General features: G+C 41.8%; 1 protein-coding gene across 8 annotated transcripts in view; it reads left to right on the top strand.

The window, feature by feature from the left end:
- Nucleotides 1-23,611, top strand: part of LOC135697433 (collagen alpha chain CG42342) — a 405,805-nt gene extending 382,194 nt beyond the window's left edge. For 5 of the 8 annotated variants that reach the window (XM_065217104.1, XM_065217108.1, XM_065217101.1 and 2 more), the window contains 3 exons: nt 21,979-22,059; nt 22,968-23,168; nt 23,270-23,609. In XM_065217104.1, the coding sequence (XP_065073176.1) occupies nt 21,979-22,059; nt 22,968-23,168; nt 23,270-23,434 (447 nt within the window). In that variant the 3' untranslated portion in view covers nt 23,435-23,609. Of the gene's footprint in view, nt 1-21,978; nt 22,060-22,967; nt 23,169-23,269 lie in introns of all 8 variants that reach the window. The other 3 variants (XM_065217110.1, XM_065217107.1, XM_065217106.1) reach the window with 2 other exon arrangements.
- The last annotated feature ends 965 nt before the right edge of the window (nt 23,612-24,576 follow it).

Here is a 24,576-nt window from a genome sequence, read left to right as displayed (position 1 = left end):
CCCCTAAGACGTGCTGACTTTATAGCAGTTACTGGTAGCACCATATTGCCGCTCAAATTTTGCGGAGTCAGGTGGGTGGAAAACCAGCGAGTAGCAGAACGAGCTCTAGATATGCTTCTTCATCTGCGAACATATGTGAAGGCAGTAAAATTTCAACAAAAATCAAAACGAAAAGAAAGTTATCCCGATTTCAGGAGAAGCTTTAAGGCGGTTTACAGCTCCAACGCGTTTTCAGTGGTGTCGGATCAGCTCTTTTGACCTAAATTGAGCTTTTTTGTAGCTGCAGCGGCAAATGTGGAACCATTTTTGAAAGAATTTCAGGGTGATGCACCACTTGCTCCCTTTTTGTACGATGAACTAACAAGCCTAGTTCAAAATGCGATGCAGAGAGTGGTGAAGCCAGACCGCCTTAAAAAGAAACCTAAAGCGCTAACGGAGATTGACTTAAATCAGGACAACCTTCTTACATCAGCTGAAGTAGACATGGGATTTGCTGTAAAAAATTATTATGTTGCATTTTTGACGAAACTGGTTGATCGTTCGCCACTTCGATATGCTCTAACAAGGTTATATTTCTTGTTTAAGTCCATCTGTCATTTCAAACTCCCCAGATGTAGCCAAGAAACGACTTGAGTTTTCTTTTGGAACATATGGTGGAGAAAGATCATTTGGCTGGAGCTGTTGCGGGCAAGGTGAAGGATGAATATTCGCAAATTTGCACGATAGCCTTCTTAAAGTTAATTGCTTCAGAATATCGCAGACAGGAGACACGGGTCGATCATGTATGGTTGAAGGCAATTGCTGATTCTGGAAAACAGCTTCCGAATTTGGCATCGTTTGTCAAGAAAATATTGATAATATCTCAAGGAAATGCAGCCCAGGAGCGCGGATTTTCCGACAACAAGGAGTGCCTGGTGGTAAATCAATCCGAGGAAAGCCTGGTAGCACAACGCACTGTACATGATGGGATTTTAGCGGCTGGTGATGTGACCAACATTCAAGTGGACAAGCAGCTTATTCAGTACTGTCGAAACGCCCGAGGTCGGTACCAGGAATTTTTGGATGCAAAGCGAGCTGAGAGGATTGCAAACGATAAAGAAGCTAGCCGAAAGAGGTAAGCGGACAAAGCAATAAAAGAGCTGGAAATGAAAAAGGCTAAACTTTTGGCAGACGCAGAGAAAGAGGCTGCTGCTTTGGACGTTAAACTAAAAGAGCTGAGAAAGTAAAGTGTAATATTAAGGTTTCTTTTTAAATATAAACTGATTCGACCATTTTGTATGGAACATAAACATATTTTCCTATTATTTTTGTATCTTCATCTGGATTCAGCTATGAGTTTGGTTTTCTGTTTTTGTGGATAAAAATTGTCGAAAACTTGCTTAGTTATTTTCATTTTATTTTGTTTGAGGCAAACCGGGAAAATATTAATGTTTTAACCGGGAAAACCGGGAAAAAACCGGGAATTTCAAAATAAAAATTCTGTGGCCACCCTGGTTTTGGTACACGATAAGCTGAATTGATGTCCTAACGATCCTGTAACGCGAAGGATCTTGGGATTGAACCCACGGTCTTCTGCGCAGAAAGCAAAAACGTTTATCACTAGGTAAACGAGCTCCTTTTATTACGACATACCACTTGAGATCAAGATGTTGTTATTACCATATACTCATATTAACAAATAAAGCGATTAACGAATCTTGAATGTGGATGTGGCCTGAGATGAAACTCATGATGTTCTGCTCAGTAAGCAAAAATTGTCGCTCTATGGCCACCGAGCCCCTCATATCACATCATACAATCTACAATCACGTTGTTCTTGCAACCAGTGGCGTTTCCTTAACCTCAATCTACCTGTGCAGCAACTCTCAAAACATAAACAATAATCAAAATATTGCTTGCAATGGATAGATATTAAGTAAACTGGAAGCTTAAGTGTATTTTTCAACCGATTCGAGTATGAATATGGAATTAAATCTGGTTTTGAAAGTTGGTGCACAGGTAAAAAGTGAGGTTACGGGACGTCACTGCTTGCAACCAAAACGAGATCACGTTGTTCTTGCAAAAGACACGAGAATCGCAAAACACACGAGCAATGTGACAAAACCATTATTCACACTGAAAAAAGTGTTCACATAGTTTCCATTTGGAACGCACATACTATTTTTCCAACAACAAAATTAATGACTTTTAACTGAATATCACATAGAATAATACATTCGATATGAATAACCATGTGGATTTCGTTGGACACATATAAATTTTGTGATTTTGTGGTGCAATTATGAGATCACATGAAAGCTATGTGAAATTCACATGGTTATTTTTCACTGATTAGATGATATATTTTATGAGCGCAAAAAAATGGAAATCACAGGAACTAAGCTTTTATTTGCGCTCCAGCTTCAATGAAAATAAAAAATCACAGACTAAATACATGTGACAATCGGCAGAACCACTAAGCATTCATAAAGGGCAACAATATGAGTATTTTGGAAATACATATTCAGTTTTAATTTTTCTCCAATGCATTCTTTGAATGCCTCAATAGCAGATAGGACCTAATATTTATTCTCGGTATCATCAGATTTTTATCAGGTCAACTTCTTAATTAAATTATTCCGGGGAGGCACTAGGATTTCTGGGATGTCATACAGAAAATTATCAAATAATTAGATCTGCAAGGTAATATTTACATGAGGCCAGGAATTCGAGGTCCTAAAGGTGCATAAATGAGCTGAAACACTAGCCAGACTTAGCAGTTATAACATTTTATAAGTCTATCTTGATGACCTTTTCAATGTCGATAATTATTATAACATGTTATAACTCTGTAGTCTGAACAAGTCATAAGACTTGTGTAAAGTACTAAGACTTATAAAAACGAAATTTTGTTTTAAGATTTGTAAGTTCCGAGCAGTAAGGTTACTGAAAATACCTGACGAAATTGATAATTCAGCGCATTCTGGGAACAAGGAGAAGTAGCTTGAAACATTGCAAAATCTACTACACCTCAAATCATCTCAAAATACATAGATTTCTCAAAATGTCAGTAATTTATCGAAAGCAGAGAGTTTGAAAGGCCTTGTTCAAGAACATAGTCCTCTGGGATTCTGGGAGTCTACTGGGACTTTTTGGAAGTCTTGGAAGTTCCTTGAAGAATTTTGTAATACTTCTTAAAATTCCTTTCGGCTTTAGAAGGTATGTTTTACTAATTTGGACATTCCTTGAAAGTCATCCGGGACTTCTTGGAAGTTCTTTGGGATCTTTTGGAAGTTCTCTGCCCCTAGCTCTGCAAGAATAGTAGGACATCTTCTTACGAAATCTCCCAACTAACAATGATGAGTTTATCATGGGTTTGAAGAGGTTTATAAGGCTTAGAATCAACTTGAAGACCTCCCTTCGCTCAGTCGGTAGAGGCGCAGCTACAAAGCAAGACCATGCTGGAGGTGACTGGGTTCGATTCCCGGTCCGGTCTAAGAATTTTTCGGGTTGGAAAATTTCTCGACTCCCTGGGTATAGAGTATGATTGTACTTGCCACACAATTATACTAATGCAAAAATAGTAGCAGGCATCGAAAGCTCTCAATTAATAACTGTGGAAGTGCATCTAGAACACTAAGTTGTGAGCACGCAATAAGCTAATATGCCATAAGCATTAAGCTTGAAATGCGAAGAAGAAGAAGAAGAAGAAGAAGAAGAAGATCAACTTGAAGACCATCATAAAACCAGACATGTTGCTTGGGCTGTAATTAGTACAATTGAAGATTACTGAAGATTTTACGGAAACTCTAGGCGCAGACTGGACCTTATGAAAAGTTCATAATCATTTGGATAATCCAGGGCCTTTTGAAAGGTCATAAAAGCTCTGAAATGGTCTAAGATTTGTGCAAAATACTAGACGTGACAGAAGTAATGATGCTTGGTTGGGTTGAACCATATTGACTATTCTGTGACTTCTGCGAATAAGCAGGTACCTCTGATAGATTAAAAATGACCAAATTTTAGCTCAAATGTGAATGATTGACCATAAGAAGCAATTATGTAAAATTGCATGCATTTGGCGTGGAACTGCTCCAAGTCTTCTCTAGGACTTATTGGAAGCCTTGTAGGACTATTTTTTAAAGTTCTGAATTATTTTCCAGAAGTTCTCTGAAACTTTTTTAAAAAATCTCTGAGACTTCTTGGAACTCCTTGGGAACTTCTAGAATGCTCTCTGAGGCTCTTCAAAAGTCCTATAATTCACTGAAAGATATAAAAATTGAGCCAATTTCTAGAGATACTGAGACCTGTAGTAAGTTATTGTTAAGCTGAACGGTCTGAAATAATTAGAATGTGATGATGATGATGATGATGATGATGATGATGATGATCTCCTCACTGTTGAACTTGATCAAGCGTAATAACCTCTTATTGTCATCAGCAAATCGCTGTATGAAGGGCCAAAAACGAATGGATAGATTGATAGGCAATTCGCCTATTCATTTCCTTGGGACAGTTAAGAATCTCCTTCCAACAACTTGATCAGCCAATTGCTCAGAAAACGAGCCTTCCAACAGGGAGATGTTCTAATGAATGGGGAGAAGAGCCCGCCCTTCATCCACGAAATGTTAGCAAAAAGGAGTTGACATCTTCACTCTTCCCACTCGCTTGAATTGGGTGCCCTGATGGTCCCTTCTCTTCCCAAATTTTTGATGTATGGTAATATGCAATATAATAATCAGATTATCAGAAGCATAACGTCTACAAAAATATGCAAGTCGATTGAAATCTGCCGAAAATAAATTAGGGTTAAGTTGATTCTTAACATAGAAGCATAGATGCATAGGTGAAGGATAAGAGAAAGGAGAGTCTGACATGCAGAATTAGAAGTCGTTGAAATTGAATGCGCATGATTAAATATCGTTGATCCAACTACCTATCATATAAATTTGCATGTCATCTAGTTATGGTGCTCAAGACTTCTTAACATTCCTGTGGAAAGTTCTCTCAGAGACTTATTGGAAGGCTTATATAACAATAAGGAAGTGCTCAGAAACTTATCGCAGGTCCTTTGAGATTTATTGGAAGTTCTGAGATACTAATAAGGAGCTTTCAAGAATTTTTCGTGAATTCTCGGAAACCCTTTTGAAAATCACTGGGACTGGATATTCTCTGGATTTCTTGGAATTCAAAATACTTCTTGGTATTAGACCAAAGACTTCTTGGAAGTAGTCGAAAGACTTCTTGACAGTAGTCCAAACGCCTCTTGGAAGTAGTCTAAAGGCTTCTTGGAAGAAGTTCAAATATTTCTTGGTAGTACTCTAAAGACTTCTTGGAAGTAGTCCAAATACTTCTTGGAAGTAGTTCAAGGACTTCTTGGAAGTAGTCCAACGACTTCTTGGAAGTAGTCCACAGACGTCTTGGAAGTAGTCCAAAGGCTTCTTGGAAGTAGCCCAAACATTTCTTGGAAGTAGTTCAAAAACTTCTTGGAAGTAGTCCAAATACTTCTTGGAAGCAGTCCAAGCAGTACTTCTTGGAAGTAGTCCAACGACTTCTTGGAAGTAGTCCAAAGACTTCTTGGAAGTAGTCCAACGACTTCTTGGAAGAAGTGCAAATACTTCTTGGAAGTAGTCCAAATACTTCATGGAAGTAGTCCTAATACTTCTTGGAAGTAGTTCAAACACTGCTTGGAAGTAGTTCGAAAACTTCTTGAAAGTAGTCCAAACACTGCTTGGAAGTAGTACAAGGAATTCTTGGAAATAGTCCAAATTTTTTCCTGGAAGTAGTCCAAAGACTTCTTGGAAATAGTTCAACGACTTCTTGGAAGTAGTCCAAAGCCTTCTTGGAAGTAGTCCAAAGACTTCTTGGAAGTAGTCCAAATACTGATTGGAAGTAGTCCAAAGAATTCTTCGAAACAGTTCAAACGCTGCTTGAATGTAGTTCAAATACTTCTTGGAAGTAGTCCAAAAACTTTCTGGAAGTAGTCCAAAGATGTCTTGGAAGTAGTCAAAAGAATTCTTGGAAGTAGTTCAAAGAATTCTTGGAAGTAGTCCAACGACTTCTTGGAAGTAGTTCAAAGAATTCTTGGAAGTAGTCCAACGACTTCTTGGAAGTAGTTCAACGACTTCTTGGGAGTAGTCCACAGACGTCTTGGAAGTAGTCCAAATACTTCTTGAAAGTTGTCCAAGAAGTACTTCTTGGAAGTAGTCCAACGACTTCTTGGAAGTAGTCCAAAGACTTCTTGGAAGTAGTCCAACGACTTCTTGGAAGAAGTGCAAATACTTCTTGGAAGTAGTCCAAATACTTCATGGAAGTAGTCCTAATATTTCTTGGAAGTAGTTCAAACACTGCTTGGAAGTAGTTCGAAAACTTCTTGAAAGTAGTCCAAACACTGCTTGGAAGTAGTACAAGGAATTCTTGGAAATAGTCCAAATTTTTCCTGGAAGTAGTCCAAAGACTTCTTGGAAATAGTTCAACGACTTCTTGGAAGTAGTCCAAATACTTCTTGAAAGTAGTCCAAAGACTTCTTGGAAGTAGTCCAAATACTGATTGGAAGTAGTCCAAAGAATTCTTCGAAATAGTTCAAACGCTGCTTGAATGTAGTTCAAATACTTCTTGGAAGTAGTTCAAAAACTTTCTGGAAGTAGTCCAAATATGTCTTGGAAGTAGTCAAAAGAATTCTTGGAAGTAGTTCAAAGAATTCTTGGAAGTAGTCCAACGACTTCTTGGAAGTAGTTCAAAGAATTCTTGGAAGTAGTCCAACGACTTCTTGGAAGTAGTTCAACGACTTCTTGGGAGTAGTCCACAGACGTCTTGGAAGTAGTCCAAAGGCTTCTTGGAAGTAGCCCAAACATTTCTTGGAAGTAGTTCAAAAACTTCTTGGAAGTAGTCCAAATACTTCTTGGAAGCAGTCCAAGCAGTACTTCTTTGAAGTAGTCCAACGACTTCTTGGAAGTAGTCCAAAGACTTCTTGGAAGTAGTCCAACGACTTCTTGGAAGAAGTGCAAATACTTCTTGGAAGTAGTCCAAATACTTCATGGAAGTAGTCCTAATACTTCTTGGAAGTAGTTCAAACACTGCTTGGAAGTAGTTCGAAAACTTCTTGAAAGTAGTCCAAACACTGCTTGGAAGTAGTACAAGGAATTCTTGGAAATAGTCCAAATTTTTTCCTGGAAGTAGTCCAAAGACTTCTTGGAAATAGTTCAACGACTTCTTGGAAGTAGTCCAAAGCCTTCTTGGAAGTAGTCCAAAGACTTCTTGGAAGTAGTCCAAATACTGATTGGAAGTAGTCCAAAGAATTCTTCGAAATAGTTCAAACGCTGCTTGAATGTAGTTCAAATACTTCTTGGAAGTAGTCCAAAAACTTTCTGGAAGTAGTCCAAAGATGTCTTGGAAGTAGTCAAAAGAATTCTTGGAAGTAGTTCAAATATTTCTTGGAAGTAGTCCAACGACTTCTTGGAAGTAGTTCAAAGAATTCTTGGAAGTAGTCCAACGACTTCTTGGAAGTAGTTCAACGACTTCTTGGGAGTAGTCCACAGACGTCTTGGAAGTAGTCCAAAGGCTTCTTGGAAGTAGCCCAAACATTTCTTGGAAGTAGTTCAAAAACTTCTTGGAAGTAGTCCAAATACTTCTTGGAAGCAGTCCAAGCAGTACTTCTTGGAAGTAGTCCAACGACTTCTTGGAAGTAGTCCAAAGACTTCTTGGAAGTAGTCCAACGACTTCTTGGAAGAAGTGCAAATACTTCTTGGAAGTAGTCCAAATACTTCATGGAAGTAGTCCTAATACTTCTTGGAAGTAGTTCAAACACTGCTTGGAAGTAGTTCGAAAACTTCTTGAAAGTAGTCCAAACACTGCTTGGAAGTAGTACAAGGAATTCTTGGAAATAGTCCAAATTTTTTCCTGGAAGTAGTCCAAAGACTTCTTGGAAATAGTTCAACGACTTCTTGGAAGTAGTCCAAATACTTCTTAGAAATAGTCCAAAGACTTCTTGGAAGTGGTTCAAAGACTTCTTGGAAGCAGTCCAAAGACTTTTTGGAAGCAGTCCAAAGACTTCTTGGAAGTAGTCCAAATACTGATTGGAAGTAGTCCAACGAATTCTTCGAAATAGTTCAAACGCTGCTTGAAAGTAGTCCAAATACTTCTTGGAAGTAGTCCAAAAACTTTCTGGAAGTAGTCCAAAGACGTCGTGGAAGTAGTCAAAAGAATTCTTGGAAGTAGTTCAATGAATTCTTGGAAGTAGTCCAACGACTTCTTGGAAGTAGTTCAAAGAATTCTTGGAAGTAGTCCAAAGACTTCTTGACAGTAGTTCAAACGCCTCTTGGACGTAGTCTAAAGGCTTCTTGGAAGAAGTCCAAATATTTCTTGGTAGTAGTCCAAAGACTTCTTGGAAGAAGTCCAAATACTTCTTGGAAGTAGTCCAAAGACTTCTTGGACGTAGTCCAACAACTTCTTGGAAGTAGTTCAAGGACTTCTTGGTAGTAGTTCAACGACTTCTTGGGAGTAGTCCAAAGGCTTCATGGAAGTAGCCCAAACATTTCTTGTAAGTAGTTCAAAAAATGTTTGGAAGTAGTCCAAATACTTCTTGGAAGTAGTCCAAGAAGAACTTCTTGGAAGTAGAACAAAGAATTCTTGGAAATAGTTCAAAGACTTCTTGGAAGTAGTCCAAATACTTCTTGGAAGTAGTTCGAAAACTTCTTGAAAGTAGTCCACAGACGTCTTAGAAGTAGCCCAAAGACTTCTTGGAAATAGTCCAAAGACTTCTTGGAAATCGAAAGACTTCTTGAACCTACAAAGACTTCATGGAAGTAGCTTGGAACTTCAAAATCTTCTTGACTTCCAGCTCAAAATAACCAATCAATCGCCAAATGCAATAGTAAATCAAAACATTAACAAATAATCGACCATCTGCCACTTCCTTTTCCTAAGATTAGCAACCTTCTTCCGCAACAACTAAAGCAACCGCAGTTTGTTTTGCGATTTATGCCCTTTATTTCCACTTGTCCGCACCCGATTTCCGATTTCCGCACTTATTTATTTTTTTGCTGCGTGAAATATGACGGTATCGAGGGCTCACAGGTTAGGGTGGTTCAAATCGGCCCATTTTTCTCCACACTACCATAATCGATTGGACCATTGAAACCGTCCTAGTAGGCAAAAGGTTTCGTAAAATTGCCGTCATCCATTCAATTTATTTCCTTCTATCGAACGGTTCCAAAAGCTTGAAGGTGAAATGACGCATCGGGCCGAAAATTGTGTGGCCACTTGGTCATATTTCAGTTCCCTCTTTTCCCGCCTGCCCGTGCCCATGGTGCCCACAGTGGAGATTTATGGGAAGGAAAATCGTTTGAAATGCTTTAGCGTTGTGGACATCGCAGTAGCCTGTGTGCGATTTGCTTGGGCTTTAATCGAAGCGAAAAGTGAATATCCATTTCAAACAACCGTCGAGGAGCGAGGGACGGAAGATGAAAAACGATGATGTCGATGGTGATTATTATGATAATAGCCTTGTCTACCGCAGAGGGCTTTTGACTGGACCACCGCCCGGAGGGGTCAAACATATGACGGTAATAATTGGCTTTTGGATGCAGCCTGTCTCCCCCCTGTCGGTTTTCCGCTTCATAAAATTATGTGTGCTTTGTGGAATGTTGAGGAAAAGTAGGCGCGTGCTTTCCGTCTGCGCAGTGCTTGAAATATGTAATTGCCATGGAGCGATGCGAGCAAAGGCACACTTTGATCTACCACCAGATTCGAATGGAATGGAGATAAGAATCCAATCGTGATTTGTTGTTGTTGTTGTTGTTTTCGCTGCATCTCATCGGCAGCTGCGGGTGTGTACACCTTCGACCCACCCCTCATTCTTCCCAACAGACCATGATGAATGACTCAATTAAAGCTGTGGGGTCGAAGTTCATCATCATCGTCTCGGGTTTAGCTGAGGCTGAATAAATTCAAATTGCGATTGGAATCCGAATTAAAGACCATAAATCATCTTTGATCTGATCAAAGATGTATGTATATTGGTAAAATTTGCGACAAGGAGCGCATAAACCTGCCCACATGGCATATGAATTATTGAGCGGTGACAAATATTCCACTTCAATAATTTATCATATCGACACATGGAAATCTTGTTCCTTCTTCGAGTCCGTAAAAAAAATCATCGCACCCATATAAAATCAAATGCAGTACGTTCGTTGGTCGCTTGCTGCACATGGCCTACTATCTATCTACCAATGGGGCACTGATGGTTGCTATGATACGGCGAGCTAAAGGTCGTTTCCGACACCTGAGACCCACTTGAAACTTTCGGCACGTACACGAGCATTGATTCGACGAAAGCCCCGGCACACATGTGACCTTTCCCACACATCCGTATCCATCGAATCCTATCGAGAAATGTTCTGGCAAAAATGTTATTATCGATGTTCTGTATTCCCCTCTCCGCTGCCGACTGCTTTTCTCGAAAGTCAAGTAAGCATATCATATGCATAACCTACAACTTGTCACATTTTTATACGTACTGGGAATCTGTATATATGGCTCTCATAAATGTATAGCTCCAGCAGCTGTGGGGATATTCATTCCAAGCACTCGCGAGACGATGATGGTCGTTTGTGGTACGAAATATGAACCTTCAGCGAAATGATGGCAATGACAGCGCAGTAACCCAGCAATATTTGATGACAGCAGGAGGATGGATATATGATGACATATACGGACGCCTCTTGAAAGTATGCCATGTTTTCATCAACAGTACGAAGGTTGCTTTGATGTATCCAAGCTCTTGCCTACTGTGATTGGGCATGGAATGAACAAAGAACTACCATTCCCAACACTTATCAGAGCCAACATTGTAGACGATCATCGTATTCTAGCTTATAATTGAACACAGAAAACAATAATTAAGATCCCGCTCAACCGATAGGAACGAAACAAGGTGTTGCTAGATTAGAATCAAACAACCAAAGCCAACGACGAAACGAATGCTTCTCACTCGGACGGAATGAATTTAGACGTAGAAACAGACCTAGGAAAAGGTGAAAACAAATTTTTAAATAAGTTATCATCTAAATCAACCGAGAGGAGATGAAAGCCAACACGTTCTTTCCACCCGAGCATGAAATCAATCGATAGGCACAGGGACAAAAAAAACGGCAAGAAAGACGAAACTAATCGAGTTATAACTCGATTCGAAATTTAACAACAAATGGAATCGAACGATGATGACTGGGGCACAACATTTCCATATACAGGTATACACACAAACAAATTTACCCGTTGTCCCGGGGTAAACAAAAACTGATTCCGTATCGCCACGTGGGAATCTGGAAAAATGAAATCGAACGTCAAAAAGTAATTTCCGCTTCCAAAATTGGACGTGATTGTATTCAAAATGATCGATTTCCATTTTCTTTTTTTTTTGCGATGGGTGAGCTTTAAATGTCATATCGAACGCAAAGCGTGCTGTGATTTCATCGTAACCGGTGGCAACAATGAAACACGGAACGCATCCAAACAATCGATCAATTTCACCCATAATCTTGATTCTTCGCAAACTTGACTCCGACAAGGGATGTCACATTCGTCGTCAATGTCGTCTTATCTTCCTTCGCAGTCAGGAGCTGTATACACTCTTGCACTTTATTGTCGTCCTTTATAGGTTGGAAATGCACGTAAGCCTCCAAAGTGCTCCTTTTTATCCTCCCCCCAGTGACCCAAAGTGGATTCGAAGAAAAAGCTCTCAACAAGATGCATCTGTCTTCTGTCTGTTGTAGCACCCAGCAGTTTACTATCAATTGTCTTCCACTCAAATGGATGGTTTGCTATCAATTCCTGCAGATGATCAGATGCAACAATCAAAGTAGTCTTTCATGTCATTATTGAAGGCATTTGCACTCAGCATCCTGCTTAAAACTGCATGCAAAATCGACTTACAAATTATCGGTTCACAATGGATTCACTCACCCTAATTTGCATGACATTGGTTGTACGGTTCACGCCTGCTTTGATTCCTCTGTTGTGTTTGTTCCATTCCATTTCCATCGGTCTCTACACTGAGAGAAATTCACAGTGCATTTCGAACCGAATCGTTCCATGCCTCGGCCAAACACTTTTCCCTACGTGTCACCAAGCAATCGAAAGGTTGCCAACGTTGTCTTCCCGGCCTGCCTCTTGAACCCATATCACACAAAAGAGATCAATTGAAAATCAAATTAAATTCAATCTTTCCGCTCCCACGTGGAATCCCTCCATTATTGTTATTTTCCAGTTTGTCTGTTCCTCCTAGTGTTGATGCAGTGCAGTGGGTACATGCCAACCTACACTCAATACTGAGATTCGGGTGCATCTTGCCATTTACATTATACACACTCAGATCCCTATCGTCATCATCATCATCAACATCATCCGCTTCGACAACGACAATGGTTTCTGAATAGAACATGCACAACATGATTCTCTCTGTGCGAAGGTAGGTTCCTATCCTATGTAGGTGAAGAAAAATAATAAAAGTTCACTTCTGCTTCCGCGTGATTTATTCCCGAACAGCACGGCATGGGTTTGGAATCGAAATCAAATCAACGCCTGCTACTGTTACTTGTGCCTGGTCGAGTTGGGTAGATGCACTTTTGCTTCTGCCATAGCTTGCTTTGATTTCAGCAAAACGGAACAACAGAATTCTAAGGTGCGGCGGCAGTGCCAAAGAAGATGGGATTGGAACCATAGATTTTTAAGAACGCTTTACCACGGAATGGTGCACTTGGGTAGATAAACTGATTTATGGATGGGTGCTACCGATTTCCGGAAGCTTGTAACTAATGGCACTCCTTGGTGCGGGATGCTCTAGGAAGGTAATATTTTTTATCTGCGGTTGCAGAATTCTGACACTTATAGAAGTGAGTGCAGTGAAGTGTAGTGTCTTCTATATCTTGAGACGCTTGAAGCATATGATTTCAGTGATATATGTGTAATAACAAGGCCAACTCACGATTGCAATATTACGTCATCTCTTCAAGCTAATGTTCCGCAAAATCTATAATGATTGAGCGCCCAAGTTTCACCACATCAAATGCTTTATGGATTTAATAACACTACTTGATGATATGTGATCTCCAAAGCTTTTCAAAAGCTCTTATATTTTAAATTTCATAAACATTTTTCAAAGTCCGTGAACGCTACTGTTTTTTTTTTCATTTAATCCCACTTAATTAAATTAATTAAGTGGAATAAATAGAAGATAACCCATTTTGAAATTGATCTAATAGAGATTCGAGACAAATTTTTAAGATTCGATTCATTGAAGAATCTTCAAAACTGTGAGATTAATAAAAATTTCAAAATCTTGAGTCAGATACCTCAGATTCTGAAAAAAGAAAGAAAAGGTCTCTAAAACCCGCCATCTTGGAAAAAGGCTTTATGATGCAGATTTCAAAATTTTGCACGGTGAGCAATAGGATTAAAATTTAAAAATGTTTCGATAGACGTTTTAGATTCAAAGTTTTTCAAAATATTCAATGAAATTTATTCAAATAGGTAGATTTCGCCTTTACTTCCCCCACAGTAAAACTCAAATTATTTTAAAGCATTTAATTTTAAAACTATAATGTTAAAATTCATTTTAGAGGCCTATCGGAAATTATCAATTGCTTTTGATCATAGAAAAAAATCCAAGCTTGAAGAAATTTTCAAGATTCTGGAACAAAAACTAAAACATTGGATCTTGAAAAAAAAAATTTCAAGATCCCAGATTTGAAAACATCCTATGTCAATATAATGGATCTTAGAAAATATTAATGATTCTGGAATTTCATTGCATAACATTGAGAATTTCTGAAGAATTTTGAGGTGATTTGAGGTAAATTCTAAGGAGTATTCTAAGAGAGCTCTGACTGGAATTTCATTTTAGATTGTCTTCTTCCCTCTACTCGACATAAAGGCCACACTTCGCCAGCTTCGTAGTCTGCGAAGGGTCCGCAGGTTGCCTTCTACTACACGCAGGCAAAGGAAAGTAAGAATTCTATAAGAATCACTTATGAATTTTAGTCATAAGAAATGAGTGTGAATTTCATTGATTTGCCTTATGAAAAATAATGTTTACAAAAAAAATAATAAATCGGAGCAGACTGGAACCAGAAATGGACGTTGAGGTTAGGGGACCCGTGTGTTGACCACTCGTCTTTCAACGCTTGGGAAAATGAAATGGTTAAAGGCGTATAAGAGCTACCTCATGCTACCCGAAAATCATGCATAAGTCACGCTTATGAAATTCATGTATGTTGTTTATAAGTCAAGCCTTATGAAATTCCTAGGTTTATTTTCCTCAGTGTTGGTCGATCCACCTTGCCCGCTGCGCGCTTCTTCTTCTTGTTCCTGTTGGGTCGTTTTCGAGAACCATTTTCACTGGGTCGTCGTCCGACATTCTTACGACGTACCCAGCCCACCGTAGTCGCCCAATTTTAGTAATGTGGACGATGGATGGTTCTCCCATCAGCTGGTGCAATTAGTGGTTCATTCGCCTTCTCCATGTTCCGTCATGCATCTGCACTGCACCTTAGATGGTATGCAATACCTTCCGTTCGAAAACACCAAGGGTTGGTCCTACACGAGCATAGTCTCGTGGCCGTAGAGGACCAGCGGTCTAATCAGCGTATTGTAGATAGTCAACTTCGTTTGGCGGCGAATTTTATTCGACCGGACTGTCCTCCGGAGTCCAAAGTAGGCATGATTCCCTGCCATAATGCGTCTTTGAATTTCTCTGCTGGTATCATTTTTGGCAGTCACCAGTGATCGATTTCGTCACAGTCAATCTGAACTCGGGGTGGGAGGCTAACATTGTCTTCCTTAGAACCTCTTCCTCTCATGTATTTCGTCTTCGATGCGTTGATGGCAAGTGAAATCCACCTAATTTCAGCCTTCAGTATGGAGTACGTTTCCGTCATCGTCTCAAAGTTCCGTTCCATGATGTCGATATCATCGGGGAAGCCAAGAAGCTGAATGGACTTCCTGAAAATCGTGCCACTCGTGTCTATACCAGCTCTGCTGATCACACCTTCTAACGTGATGTTGAATAGCAGACACAAAAGTCCATCATCTTGCCGTAACTCCCTTAGAGATTTAAAGGGACTCGAGAGTGTCCCCGAAACTCGAACAACGCACAACACTCGATCCATCGTCGCCTTGACCAACCGTGTCAGTTTTGACGTAGGACTACGTCTGTGATTTCTATATGGGGGTACACTTTGTGAAAACCCAAAATGGAACATGACATAAAATTGTGAAAGATTTTGAACGTTGATAACTCAGCTGCCTCTGGTCCAATTTCAAACATTTATCACCAATCGATCAGCAATATTTCTACGCATCAATAGCAATGTTTTTGACTGTTGGTTTTCAACAAGAAACTATTGAAAAAGTGGTAAATGTCCAGCCGGGGCCTCCCGGAACTAAACGACCCAGACCTGAAGACAGCAGCGCCACCGCATCGGCAGCAAAAAAGCTGCTGAGCAACAATCCGTTCTCCACCCTGCAGAACGGAGCCCAGCCGCAGTCGGACCCTGAGACGGTGCCGAAAAAAGTGAAGTTGCCACCCTTCTATGTGAAGGGCTTCCCTCCCGGGCTATGGGAGCAGCTGGATTACTACATTAAGGAGGGCCTTCGTTGCACCATTCAACGGTGCACGGAAGGCTACAAACTGATGGTCCCGGCCGAAAAACACTACCAATTCCAGTGTTGCCGCCGCTCCTGCTCAACCAACAGTTGGCTGCTGCCCAGTTGGCTGCCGCTGCAGTACCCGGTCAAGCCTCCGGGCCATCGACGGATCCCCCTGCTCCGGGATTGGCCGGTACAACCGGCGAAGCTTCGGACGATTCTCCACTGCCAACGGATGAGATCGTCACACTGTTGGCCCAGGCCATCATCATCAAGCGCACCTGCGCTACAAGAACACAACAGCTCCAAGCTATCATCTCCTTCGTCACTAATTGGACCGTGAAGCCACAAAGATCGCCAACTGGAACGCTCGCTCCGTTGGGGCGAAAAACATTGAGCTTGCAGACTTCCTCCGCAAGCACGACATCGACATGGGCCTTTTCACCGAGACCCACCTCAAGACCAGTGACAGCTTCTGGCTGCCCGACCACAGCATTGTCCGGCTTGATCGCACCAGCTCCAGGGGGGGCGGTGTCGCGGTCATCATCAAGAAAGGCATCAAGTACTGCACCCTACCCCACTACCGCACTTCCATCATCGAGGCCGTCGGCGTACAGGTGGAAACATCGACCGGAAACGTCCGGTTCATCGCCGCCTACTGCCCCCGTTAATGTACCGTTAGCAATGGTACAGCACAGCAGTTCAAGAACGACCTTGCCATCATAACCCGCACCAATGCCCGCTTCGTAATCGGAGGGGACCTGAACGCCCGGCACGAGGCCTGGCGGAACTACCAGCAGAACCAGAACCGCCACCTACTATTCGACCATTCCCAGCATGGTCTCTATTCCGTCTGGTTTACGGACGAACCAACCTTCACATCACCGGCGGGCAACCCATCGACGCTGGACCTGTTCTTGGCAAACACCGGATTAGCCAAGCCGGTTGCCGTCAACGACCTGAGTTCGGACCACCAACCGGTGCTGACCGAGCTGGGCTGCAACGTGGCCCCTGCACCGTGCCTGCGGAAGGACTACCATCGAGTCAACTGGGTCCAGTTTCGGCGCGTGGTCGACTGCCACATCGACGACAACCCACCGCTCGACACAGTGGAGGACATCGATCGGGCCCTGGAGGGTCTCCATCAAGTCATATCCATGGCTGACGAAGAGTGCGTTCGACGAGTTCCTGTGAGGGGTAAGTTTCAAGCAATTGATTCCCACACCAAACTCTTGATTCGGCTCAGAAATGTTCGTAAACGTCAGTTTCAGCGGACTGGGGATCTGCAGCGTAAATACGAAATGGTCGATCTGAATCGGCAGATCGCTTCCAGAATGGTCTCAATCCGGAACGAGAGTTTCGGGTGGCTCGTTCAGAACCTGGACGACCGTTCCAGACCATTCTGGAAGGTTGCCAAGGTGCTGAAGTCTCACCCCAAGCCCATTCCACCACTTAGAGTCAATGACGAACGGCTTATCACCAACGAAGAGAAGGCCAATGCGATTGGGGAGCACATTGCCCAGTCGCATTTGCTTGGCTCCAAAATCCCAAGTCCACTCGAGAACCAGGTTGCGCAGTGCGTCCAGACGTTAGATGCCTCCCTTTGTGCCGTCCCTCCAGAAGAACGGATTACAGAGGAACACATGAAGGCTCCCGGGTTTGACGGAATATTCAACCTAGAGTTGAAAAATCTCAGCCCGAGGGTGCACTCGCTGCTGGCTGCCATCCTCAACAGATGCTTGGAGCTGCACTACTTTCCAAGCATCTGGAAGGTGGCAAAAATCATCCCGATCCGCAAACCTGGGAAAGACCCTTCACTACCGTCAAGCTACAGACCGATTAGCCTGCTCTCAGCGCTGAGCAAGCTGTTCGAAAAATTGATCCTCAGCCGACTAAACAAGTTTGTGGAGGAACATGACATTCTTCTTCCGGAACAGTTCGGGTTCCGCAAGGGGCATTCCACCAATCATCAGCTAGTGCGGGTGATGAATAACATCCGAAGTAACAAAGCTGTATCCAAGTCCACAGCCATGGCCTTGTTAGACGTCGAAAAAGCGTTTGACAATGTCTGGCACGACGGACTTATATACAAGCTTTGTAACTCCAACTTTCCACCATACCTTGTAAAAATCACCCGTAACTACCTCCAGCAAAGGTCGTTCAGGGTGTCGTTGAATAGTTCCCTGTCGGGACAATTTCCGATCCCAGCAGGTGTTCCGCAAGGGAGTCTGCTGGGACCACTGCTTTACAGCATCTACACGTCGGCATCCCTCCTCTAGGATACGGTTGCGTGTTCTTCCTGTTCGCAGATGACACCGCGATAGCCTCGTGAAATTACGAACAAGCTCCAACGATGCCTTGACACCTTTACTGATTATGCCACCACGTGGAAAATCAAAATCAACGCCTCGAAAACCCAAGCAATCATGTTCCTTCACAGACAATCGCCAAAACTTAAACCGTCTCCCTCCTGTACCGTAATAATGGATGGTACAAGGGTCGAGTGATCCACTGATGTTACTTATCTCGGGATGTTGTTCGATGAGAAGCTCCTGTTCCGCTCGCACATAGAGAAAACCCTAGTTAAGTGCTCCGCCTTGGTTAGGTGTTTGTATCCGCTCATTTGCCGCAGATCCCGCCTCTCAAGGCAAAACAAACTGGCTGTTTACAAACAGATCATAGCCCCCGCGATCTTATATGCCGCCCCGGTGTGGGAATCGTGCGCTCAGACCCACAGGAACAAAATCCAGGTTGCACAGAATAGAGTGTTGAGGATGATCCTAGATCGTCCATTCGACACAAGAATAGCAGACCTCCACCAAGAGGCAGAAATTCCCAAAGTAGATTCCAAAATTGATGATATGACAACTAAATTTATTCAAAAATGCAATCTTTCTGAACATGCTTTAATAAGCAATTTGTACATAGTAGGTTAAGTGTGTATAGTAGAGTAAGTTAGTTTTAAGCTGTAAATAGTAGTATTAAGTAGTTTCTCTTCAAATTCTAAAAACAAAACAAACCAATCCCACCAAGGTGGTCGACCGTGTACTAAGTCTAGGACTAATTCTGTAAACCACATTTTGAATTTTGCCCATACCTAAAGATGAAGAAAGCAATTAAATCACTTAGTAAAATGTATATGGTAATCATCCTAGTTGAACTGAAATAAAGATCATTTAAACTGAAAAAAAAACTAACAAAATAAGCATTATTCTTTGTTAGACCGTCAAGCAGGTCAGTATGTATTGAGCTCGCTCTCTAGAGTTAAATGGAAAGTTCTTCGCATCCATTTCCTGTCAACCGTACCCGAAGGCAGCTTAAACAGCATAAACATTGCCTGGACGTGGCAAGGGAGGCAAAGGACTCGGTGAAGGAGGAGCCAACCGTTATCGTAAGGTGTTGCATTAATATGGACCAACAGGTCTGTGTCATAAAAAGGGAGGAAGGTGTTGCATGATAACTTACAGGGTATTTCCAAGACTGTCGTCAGGCTCGTCGTGATAATGCGTACCTCCGGTCTGATCTACGAGAAAACCCGAGGTGTTGTTGGAAAACGTCATTCGTGACGCTGTTACCTACTCTGAAGACGCCAAGCGTACGCTCTGAAGCGTTAGGGTCGCACCCTGTATGGTTTCGGAGGTTAAACTTCGTTCATTTTCCCTATCTGAAACGGGAAATAACTAATTCCAAAAGAGATGGTTTAGGAGTTCTACTAAATATGACATGAATGAAATTCCTGGAACCAGCACCTGCGAGGGATTTCAACGTAGACGTCTCGAAAGCTGAGAATATCGGATTCGTTCAATTACTCCTTTGGTCAAGGTTCTGCATTCATTTTCCATCAGATGTCATTGCTATTATTTGTGGTGACATCAATAGGAAAATACACATAATTTGTTTTCCCTTAATTGTTCACAGATGACAGTGCAGTGCAAAACATGTCTGGTACCTCTATATATGCATTAAGATTAACATCCGAAGTCCCTCCCTTTTCACACATGCTGCACACAAATAGCTCACCCCTCACAGAATTTCCTGTCAATATTTATGTATGGGGCGGGGCTGAAAGTATCTTTTATGCAGAATATCAAAAATAGGAGAGACTTCAAATGTTAAACTAAATACATATATAGAGGTACCAGACATGTTTTGTAGTGACAGGTACTCTATTTTGTAATCTGTGAAAGGGAAATCACAAATCGAGAAATTAAAAAAATTACACATCTGGACTTTTTGGAACAAATTTGGGTCGAAGACATTTCGCCCACAAATATAGTTTATGATCATATGAAGGAAACAAAAATTCAAAAAAATTAGGGTGGCCAATTTTCTGGGAATTTTTTAGTTGAATTTTCCGGATTTTCCAGGACAGCACGTCCTTTGAAAATTCATAACTCATCGTAGAACAAATGTTTTATAGTCAAATGATAAGGAAATCATCTCACCAATCCATATTAAATATAATCTGAAAAAAATTTCGCACGAACATTTTCTCGATGGAGTAAAATCACAAAGAAAAGGAGGGAAAACCAAATTCTGAGAGATGAAATTATTTCCAACTATGTTAGGGTTTTTTATCTAATTTCCGTCCTACTAAGCACAACCCGCGCTTTACCTCTCTTTCTTGGACGGGTTTTAACAATAAATGAAATTTTTTATCAAAGATGACTTCTAAATTTATTCCCCTTTCCATAAGTACCGTTGAATTTGATAAAGAGCCACACAGCCAAATTCATCCTACGAGTTTCAATTCCGTCCAAACGCATTGAAACGCCATTGGATTTTCTTCGTCCTACGGATGATGAATATTCACACAATACGCTCTAATAGGTTTTGTTTGGTAGCTTGTGAACTAACGCATCGGTACAAACGGATTACTGATTTGTGAACGCTGAAATCATTGATTATACTGATGTTTTCTGCTCAATAGAACGGAAATGGACGATTACGACGAAGTAACGCTCTACCCTATTCATGTTGAGAAAAAATATATCTTTCACTGCCGAAAATTTCAAAGTGGTCGGTTTAATGCAAATCGGAAAAGGTCGAGTCAAACATTCATTTTATTGCTATTTGGCCCGGAACTGTTCAAAATTCTTTGAAGTTCTATGAAGTTCCCCGATATTTTAGTGTAATTATTAAATTATTTAACGGTTCTCAGCTCCGTGGAGTCCTTTTGGGCATCGGAGCCTAACAACGTCTTCCTTTTGCTGGCACAATTTTATGAAAACTATTCAGCACTGTCAGGCGAGCACTTTCACAACAAACTGCAACCAAATTCTTTCAGAACCGACCACACTGCTATGTGCTTCTGGATTCTCACTGGAACACACTCTTAGAGTGCATACGAGTCTTGACAGTAATTCCGGCATTCGACGGCATCCTCGACATAATTAAGTACTCAACGGCTACTAAGGAAAACGACTTCTTCTCTCGCTGCTGTACAGGGCAATCAATTTAAATGCACCCTCCCTCTTCACTTTAGGCTAATGGCAAACGCTTAATCCTCGCGCATTTCCGCCAAACATCGCACATTTTCCACAAGTACCAACTTTCCACGGCAGTGTAGGGTGATAAAAAGTACGCTTCAGATTCACTTCCCAGTAGAATAAAAACCATCCACTTCGTCCACGGATAAGCGCGGTCTAGAGAACCTTCCGACAGTCGCGGTAGGTTCGTTTCCTTTAATTCGAGAATGGTTTTTTTCCTTCCCATCTTTTGTGCTCTTTTCTTCGCCAACATTATCGAAGGATCGCCGGAAATACTCCGACTAATTTCCAGAAACATAAGAAAAACAACCTCCATTACCCGGACGCAGCAGCCCGCAGAGCCGGCTCTTGGAGGTTGGAAAAAAACTTAAAGCAAATTGTATCTCTCTTTCCCGCCCCCCGTTTGGTGCCGTTTTTCCACCCGAAACAGGGAGGGGTCGTTCTGCTAACTCATTTAATTGAAATTATACAATTAATGAAATGAAATGGAATTTTAAAAGCGACGTCGACCGAGAAGCGGCATTGCAATAAGTTCCGGCATTATGCAAAGTGATTAGCTCCACCGTCGAAGAGCTTTCTAGATTCAATCTGCATTGCATGTTTGAAAGTATTCGAAGCTAATCGAGGCATGCTTTGAAATTATGACAGCCATTAACACACTAATGCACTCCAATGGTATCTTGGATGGTAGAACTAACATCAACTAACCGGTCCGAAGGCTAACCTCAATTTTGACAAACGTAGACAAGAAACGCACAAACTCTAACGATAAACGGTGATTAAAATGCACTTCCTGCAGTAGCAGCAGCAGCAACAAAAAGAAGTTTAAATGAACTAATGAAACGTTCTCTTTTTCCCTTGCTAGGGACCCCCAGGTTTGGACGGAATGAAGGGCGCCCAGGGCGAAACCGGCATCAAAGGAGAAAGAGGTGATCCCGGATTGCCTGTAAATATCCTCTCTTGTATAAGCACGTTTTGCGAGAAACCAGACTATTGAGTGCCCTACCACTACTGATATTACAACTTCACTTCTACTTATCTGCGCTGTATATTATTACTCCTTACTGTCTACTACACATCCACCCGAGAAACATCATCAACCTCCAGAGCAACCAACAACCATCAACCGAGTGAAGTGTCTCTCTAAATTGAATCTCCCTCTACTTTCCCGGATGATGAATGTTCTATCTGTTCCATCCCTGCATCCACTTGACACACACACAAACAGAGAGCGAGACAGAAAGTGGCATTGTGCCTATCTTCCCTGACTTCTATAACCATTTCCAACCGCGATCGACTTGCACGAGACCATCCAAAGCTCCCCCCCCCCCGCCCTTCATTTTCTCTTCAACGAATGGGAATCAAATTCACCGACACAAGTTGGCCTTGACTGTTGCGGGAAACTAATTGGCGGCACTTGAGAGTCAAAACAAAACCAGAAACCGCCATGGAGACGAGATTCTGGATCAAGGCCAACTACGAGAGCGTGCCAACGAGCGCCGCGATGCTGAATTGATGCCCACCCAGGGGGTCGTTGAATGGCAGCTACTTAAACCAACTTTGTACATAACAAGGCTGTTTGAAAACCGAAAATGCTCGAAACAAATATTTATTAAGCACAGAAAATTCTGTAGTCATCCTAGCGTAATTGTTCAGCGAAAGTATCTTTTGTAAATACGAAAACATAAATCGTGTACAAAAAAACAAAACAAAATACAGAATCAAACCATTTCAACCTGTTCGTGTTTCATTTCCCGGCATGCCCCAAGAGTTCATCAACTAGCGTTTTGTATTCGTACCTTCCCATACCCATCTGTGCCCATTCTTCCCATTCTGTGATAATTTCAACTGTAGGGTACGGATGGCATCCCGGGCCAGGAAGGGCCACTTGGCGAAAAGGGTAGCAAAGGGGACCCCGGACCCATCGGCAAACGAGGTCGAAAAGGAGACCGCGGCGACAAAGGTGACCAGGGCGTCCCGGGACTGGACGCACCATGTCCGCTCGGAATGGATGGCCTACCGCTGCCCGGATGCGGTTGGCGGGCACCCAAAGTGGTAAGTTCCGCATGCGATTGTAACCATTTTCGTTTCGCATTTCCCATAACTGGCCCGTGCGCATTGTTTTCCCCCTTCCCCCGCAAAAAAAAAAAAACCAGTATCAGGAACCAGTGCTGCCATCGCCACCGTCGCACAAGGACTACCGACCGGATGTGACGGGGACGGACAACGAGAGCGACTACCACGAGGAAGAGGACGACGGGACCGGTGACGATGGCGAGAACTACGATGAAGAGTACCCGGAAAACGAAAACGGAAACTGAAAGTAAACGGACCGTGACTGCGCTGATGCTGCCGGGAGCTGGGACTGGTGACTTTTGCCATTTTTTTGTGTGCCTACTCTGGTGTTCTGATGTGGTAAGGTTTTTCGAATCGAGAGGTGGTCACTGGTCAAGCGACTTTCGGGCGGTGGAGGGAGCAGAGTAGGCTGCGGCAGAAAATACAAAACAGTTAAAACAGGATGTAAATTTTCACTTTCTTCGATGACCGCACGTTGAAAATGGCCTACTGCGCGCGGCGTGCGGTGAGCTGTTGTTTGAGTTAACGACATGGGTTTAGAGACTGGAAAAAAAGGGGTTAAGATTGCAAATTAGGGATGATCATTTAAATCATAAATTTTCAAACATTTGATCTACGGTTTTTTTTTAAGCATGCCAACAGATGGGAGGAATTTATAATTTGATTTATACTGGATTGGATTTATACTTTCGTCTCTGAATTCCGCGGGGGTACACAAGAACTTAACTGAAATTAGCCCATTGCAAGAAGTTCTCTGAATTTGCTGATCGTAAAATTTCTAACCTTATATTCAGCAAGGAAGTACGTAGCAACAAATTTTCGCTATTATTCATTAAACATCCCTCAAATTATCCGAAATCCTTTAAGTAAACTACATGTTTACTACAACTACCTTGTGGAAAATTCCTTTCATCTTTTCTAAGGGATGCCCTCTGAATTTCAGTATTCAGGAGATTTGAAGAGCTTTGGAGAAGTATTTTGCTTCTTTCTTTATTATGTTGAAATTCAGCTTCTAGTTCTGAAGAAGAAGTGAATTAAGAAATATTTTAAAAAACTTTGGGAACTCGAGGGCCTGTAATTGAGACATTTTTTGGCAAGCTCCGAAAAATATTAGCAACTTTGAAGATGTTCTGTGAAATTTGAAACAATTCCGATAATTTTCAAAAACTTCTAAGATCTTCAGTGAAGTTGATTGAGGAAAAGCTTTGAAAAACGCTCAATTACTGCGTAGCTACTCAGATTTACTGATATGCTGGCCCGCCTTTTTAAGTGAATAATGATTAACCAACCTTTCTGTTTATGAACTTTTTACACATTCATTGTTAATCATTGATCTTAATCCATTACCTCATTGTGATGACAGTTGGCAGCAAGCTCCATAAACTAT

Source organism: Ochlerotatus camptorhynchus, unplaced genomic scaffold (genome assembly GCF_037179485.1).
Source record: "Ochlerotatus camptorhynchus isolate MF236.1 unplaced genomic scaffold, CSIRO-AGI_Acam_v1.1 ptg000070l, whole genome shotgun sequence".
NCBI lineage: Eukaryota > Metazoa > Arthropoda > Insecta > Diptera > Culicidae > Ochlerotatus > Ochlerotatus camptorhynchus.
Note: the sequence above shows the minus strand (reverse complement) of the source record. Positions and strands in the feature narration are given on the sequence as shown.